The sequence below is a fragment of the Oryzias melastigma genome, linkage group LG23 (genome assembly GCF_002922805.2).
Source record: "Oryzias melastigma strain HK-1 linkage group LG23, ASM292280v2, whole genome shotgun sequence".
Lineage (NCBI taxonomy): Eukaryota > Metazoa > Chordata > Actinopteri > Beloniformes > Adrianichthyidae > Oryzias > Oryzias melastigma.
In genome coordinates, this window is record NC_050534.1 from 4,049,433 (window position 1) to 4,055,557 (window position 6,125).

At 39.7% G+C, this 6,125-nt stretch overlaps 1 protein-coding gene across 3 annotated transcripts in view; it reads left to right on the top strand.

The window, feature by feature from the left end:
• The window catches only part of slc26a5 (solute carrier family 26 member 5), a 30,675-nt gene that overhangs the window by 17,965 nt on the left and 6,585 nt on the right, over nt 1-6,125 (top strand). For all 3 annotated transcript variants that reach the window (XM_024262643.2, XM_036210232.1, XM_024262642.2), the window contains exons 5-8: nt 4,621-4,802; nt 4,942-5,106; nt 5,174-5,409; nt 5,509-5,656. In XM_024262643.2, coding sequence (XP_024118411.1) covers nt 4,621-4,802; nt 4,942-5,106; nt 5,174-5,409; nt 5,509-5,656 — 731 coding nt within the window. The remainder of the gene's footprint in view (nt 1-4,620; nt 4,803-4,941; nt 5,107-5,173; nt 5,410-5,508; nt 5,657-6,125) is intronic.

The window sequence follows — 6,125 nt, forward strand, 5'->3', positions numbered from 1 at the left end:
GGACCCCCTCTCGTTGTGTCATTGAGGGATGTCAAAATAAAAGCTCAAATGTTCATTATGAGGCTATTCAGCTTTTGTCAGATAATTTTGACGCTGCAATATCTCACCAACTTGTCATGAGGCAAAAAATGAAGCTTATATAACACGAGGACACGCAGCAGGAGAAATAATCGTTTATTTGACACATTCTCCATGTGTTACTTTCAGTGTATGACATTTATAAACCGTTTCAATTTAAGCGGCTCCAGACACTTTTGGTTTTTATTGTATTGGTCCAAAGTGGCTCTTTCAACACTTTGGGTTGCCGACCCCTGGTCTAACCATTTAAAATCCCACGTCATTTCAGAAGTCCTAGGTGGAGTCAACCTCCAACTTCACTGTTTGGTTACTCTTTAAACCCTTTAAAGGTCGTAAATCTAAGAATTGAAAACAAGTACATTTCCGAGAAAAAAAAGTCATAAATTTATGAGAAAAAGTCATAAATGAATAGAACACCAAAGTTGTCTGTTTATCGGAGTATTTTTGAAGCTTTATTTACGGATAGGTTTCAAAAACGAAGAAATTCTGAAACTTTTGACGACTCAAAATTAAATTATTATTAGTGTAGCCGGCTTTGTGGGGTTTAGTATCCGTAATGCTGAGTTTTAAATATAAAAGAAAGAGCTCAGAAACACAATATTGCTGGGCCGTCACTTTATTCTGCCCTTTTTACTCACATACCCAGAAGTCCATTTGTCACCTTACATCAGGGGTCCACAAACTACAACCAGAAACCTGGCCCGCCTCCACATTTGGCCCAGACACCCTGAACAATATCAGAGATCCATGATTTTATTTTATTTTTTTCCCAGTCCGGCCATGTGATTAAGACTCACACAGAATGTGAGTTTTTATTCCAGCCTTCTGCAGTCTGTGCCTCTATCTGATACTCTAATCGCGATCCGATTTATGTTTTCAATTCATAAAACTAGACTTATTTTTGAGCTTTGAGAGTTTAAACGAGAGAGAAAAGTGTGAAAATGTGTGTAGTCCTAATTTGCGTATTTCATTTTCACGAGTTACTTTTAGAATGTAACTAAACGAGGGAACACTGAAATATAACGTACATATATATATCTGGCTGCAGTAGAAGTCAAAAGAATTAGACTTTCTAATTGGACTATTTCATTAAAAGGATTATTTTGACTTTTCGGACTTTTTTTCTGTGAAGATCTCAGAAAGAGTTATTAACATTTGGTGACATATCACTTTCTGGAAAGGCTTAGACACACTGTGATTTTTACACCTCTTCTTTAGCCCACAAACCGACCTCGGCCCCACAACAGAGAAGAAAACAGTTATCTGGCCCTAACTAGAAAAATTAAATCATGAATCTGTCAAAGAAGGCAAATGAAAAGTGTTAAAAATATCTCTTCCTCTAAATAAAATGTTCTGCTTCAACACAAAACAACAAAGAGGAATGAAAATAGTCAATAGAACATTGAAATAAAGAAAGGATTGAAAGTGGACACATGCAGGGATCTCCATGCCTTCATCAACGTGGACATTAAAGAGTCGCCCATCAATGATAAAAACATTAAGAAGCTTCTAAACATTTGTATATCATCGATAAACATACAGAGTACCTGATCAAAACCAAGACCAAACTGAGTTTAGTCGGTTTTCTGCTTCACATCACGTACACTCGCTGGACTGCATGCTCACTTTGACTTTAATCTCCCAATATTGTTTCTTATTTAGGTCTTTTTCTGGATCTAAATTATGTTCTTAGATCTCTACATTTATAACATATTTTGCATTGATTTTTTTGTCCTGACATTTATTGCCGCTCTTGGTCTACAAGTACATTTATGTTACACTTTGGCCAAGAGGGAAATAAGGTGAATAGAAAAAAAAGATAAATCTTTAGTAAATCTGTACTTTAGTAAAATTCCATCAATCGTTCTTCAGATCAATAAGAAATATTTATTATTACAAATCATTTATACCAGGAAGTGAAGCAATAAGTTTCAAGGTAAAGAAAACAACCCACCCTCTCCACAAAATGGGTTTTCTTATCAAAAGAAAATGGAAAATATTGTTCATTGCCAAAGCTGTTTGATCAAGAGGTCAAAGACCTCACATGACCTCAACAGACCGCAAATCTTTTCATCTGTTCCAACTGTCCTCGTGTAACGTTAGCCGCAGGATTGTAGGGGAGAGGCCCTTACCTCCATGTGTTTGCTTTAAACTCCTCCTCTGATAAACGACTGAAAGTGAACAAACGCGCAACAGGAAGCCGCTGCATGCGGCGTCTGCCCAGAACTTCCTCTGCATGGTGGCGTGACGTAGGCGACACCGCTGCAATGAGAGGAACTCAGTTTGGCAGCAGTTCAAATGAATGGCCTTTCCACTTAGGAGCAGATATACAGACCCGTGCTCAGCTGCTAAACATAACAGCCCCCCAAAAGTTCAAGAGAATGCACCTTTGGATTTGTGTGAAGGTCAGTCTGGCATTTCAGTTTGAAGAACCAGTTCTCTCTTGGCTTTAGGACGGATAACCTGAAGCATTTTAGTGTGCAACAGTTCAAAGTAAACCTTATATAACCAGCTCTGAAACCATGTCTGTATCTGCTAGCATAGATTTGGAGTTGCTTGCAAAACGACCTTATCAAGATGTGCAAATATTGAATATTTAAAAAACACGCTGAAGGGTCGTGACCTTTCTAGATGTGTTAATCATTGTACAAAATGTTCTTCTCTGGAATAAAGAAAAGAGACTTTTAAAAGTGACGTTAAAAGTTTTAAGGAAGCCTCTGAACTCCAGGGGAACTTTTTAGTTAAACTCTAGATAAAATCAAACTCTTGGGTGCATTTGTTTATTATTAAAAGCCACAAATCTCTTGGACGGAAGGATTTTAAGTGCTGTAAGGTGTCCAGGACATGTGATCCAGATCATAGCCGATGGTCTTCAGTTCTGCTAGCAGCCTGTTGCTTCCTTAATCAAACTGTTAAAGCTCAGTCCAAATTACATGTCATCATCTTTTTATAGGATTTTACTGTCCAGTTAAAACCTGCAAAAAAGTGAGTTATTAGCACTAAAACCTTGACATTGAAAAGATTGTTGGAGCATAGCAAGTCAAGTTTATGTATTAAAACTTGAAGACAATTCTGTAGTGAAGGATTTAGTCCTTCTCTCTTCGGGCATAAATATCTGTTTTTCTTAAACGGCTCACAGACTACTCCTTTTATTTCTTAGCCCATTTCCCCATTGTTTCTATTATTTTTTTGTTCTGTTCCCTCTTTAAATTTTTCCCCTCCAGAAATGTATGATTTAATTTTTACCCGATATAATATACCCAATAAAAAGTATTTGTCATCATGATTATGCCGGTTTTAGGAGCTACTTCTAGGACATTTCAGTTCATTAGAAATTCTCCTGAGTTGTTGACGTGGAAGTAAGCCTCAGCTGATGTCCCATTTCCTATGATCACTCTGCTTGGACTCTCCCACTAGCTTACAGCCCCTCACAAGATTGGCGGTATGGACCAGACCAGTCCCCTCGTGGCCGGTTTAGAATGAGTCGTGAAAAGTGCTGGTCGGACGCTTCCTGTTGTCGTAAAACCTTTCCGCCAATCACTGGGTTACAACGTGTGATAGCAGAAGCTCCGCCCAAACGGGTTCATTTCATTTTTTTCTATGGACTTAAGACAAACGGGGGACCAGAAATGGTACCAGTCAGTTCTTCTTAACGGGTCCATTTTGTAATGGAAACGCTCAAAAGTCCAGTCCGGTCAATATTTGAGCTGTCCATTCGAACAGTTTAGAGCCAGAACAAAGACGTTCATGGATCTATTTGTCTGCAAGGGAAAAATGTGTCTAAATGGAGCAAAATATGGAGCTTGTGTTCCGCTTACAACAGCGTTTTTTCATCTGCTCCTGAATCATCATGATTGGAATAAGAAATACTCAGAAATGTAGTTTTCATGAGAGATGTCTACTTTAAGCATTGACTACGTGACCTTAAAGGGTAACCAAACCCTAAATCTACTGTTGACCTCTATAAATGAGGCTTTGAGAAGTGCTGTCTGTTGGTCATTGGCAAATTAAAATAAACTTGTTTAATTCAAAACCATCTGTGTGCTGCCCCCTATAGGTTGAATTTTGTGATTGGTCGAACCATTTAAGTTTCAGAAGTCCCACGTCATGATCTCCAGTAATGATAATAGTCCTGCCCCAAGCCCCACCCCTCTGACTGGATTTTCAAATTTCAGCTGTGGGCGGAGTCAACCTCCAACCTCCCTGTTTGGTTACCCTTTAAACTAAAAATCTCTGTCTCTGGTGCTCAAAAATAGCAGCTTTTCTCTTTATAGACACCACTCTCCCACTGCCGCTGATTCTATTGATCACCTGAATCCATGTTCATTGACTGAAAACATGTGATTCAAGAACAGATAGAGTTAACTGGAAAACAAGCAGGGAGATGTTAGGAACATTTTATACTTTCGTATATTCAACAAAAGAGTAATAAAATATTCTATCCTAAAAGAGGCTCTACATGGGAGCCCTGTGGTACCCCACGTTAAGCTACTCTGAGATCATTTATGTGTACATTTTTCTCTGTTTGTGTTTAACCTACAGGCACTTTTGCGGTCATCAGTTTGATGATTGGGGGCGTTGCAGTGAGGGAAGCCCCTGACACCATGTTCTTCGTCCCCTCTACCAACTCTTCAAACAATTCCTCTGAATTCGATCTGGTAGCTTGTGAGAACAGGAGGGTGCAGGTGGCCGTGGTGCTCACCACTCTGGTGGGAATCATCCAGGTCAGTCTGGAAACTTTTTCCTCAGATTCTTTAAGTCTGAGATTGTTTATCCAACACAGCCGGTGCTGAAGTCAGTGTTGACCTGAAGCTTTAGCGTGTTTGTTCTTTAAACAAAGCGGACTCTTGTAACTTCTTTCAGTTCGTCTTCGGACTTCTCAGGTTCGGTTTTGTGGCGATCTATCTCACGGAGCCTCTGGTGCGAGGCTTCACCACAGCAGCGGCTGTGCATGTCGTCGTCTCCCAGCTGAAGTATCTGCTCGGAGTGAAAACAAAGCGCTTCTCTGGACCCCTCTCTGTCATTTTTGTGAGTCTTCATAGCTTTTCATTCCTGGTGTGATGGTACAAATGCGCTGAACGAATTCCTTTTGCAGAGTGTGGGCGCAGTTTTTCAAGAAATCACAGCGACTAACATTCCCAGTCTGCTTCTGGGCCTCGTGTGCATCGTGTTCCTGTACGTGGTCAAAGTTCTCAATGAGCGCTACAAGAAAAAGCTGCCCGTTCCCATTCCTGGAGAGATTATTGTTGTGATTGTCTCAACTGGAGTCTCGTATGGCATGTCCTTAAACAAACACTACCAGGTGGACGTGGTGAATACCATACCTACAGGGTAAGCTGCACACTTCCATGATGAAACTCTTGTAATCTCAGGATCATTTTATAAAAGCACTTCTACTGAATAATATTTTTTTTTCCCGTGTGTTCCCAGGCTTCGCCCCCCTGCCATCCCAGACTTCTCTCTGTTACCCAGCATGATTCCAGACGCTTTTGCTGTGGCAATTGTAGGATTTTCCATGGACATCTCACTCGCCAAGATCTTTGCCCTGAAGCATGGCTACAGCGTGGATGGAAACCAGGTGAGGAGTCCAAGCTTTCAATTTCACTTTTCAGGAGTTAAAGTTTTTAAAGTAGAAAAAAAACAAGATAAATGAAGATTAACACTTTAAAAGCTAGAGACCTTTCTGTCTAAAGTCTGCAATCAAGGGGATTAAATATCCTCTGAAACTGAAATCTGAACATTCACATTTTACCACCTTCATTGTTGCTATAATTATAACTGTGTATATTATACAGTAAAATGTTGGTTTGAGGTTTAAGAATGATGTGTACTGTTGTCTTGGATATGCTGCAGGTTTGTACATTACACATTAGACGACAGAAGTAAAACAACTACAAAAGCAGACGGTCATGAACTTCACATTTCCTGGTTGCTGTTTTTCAGGACTCCCTGGATTTGTTAGAATGATCAAAGAAATACTGCGATATACTAGAACAGGACCCTTAAGAAACATAGAAATACTGTGATATACTTGAACAGGACCCTTA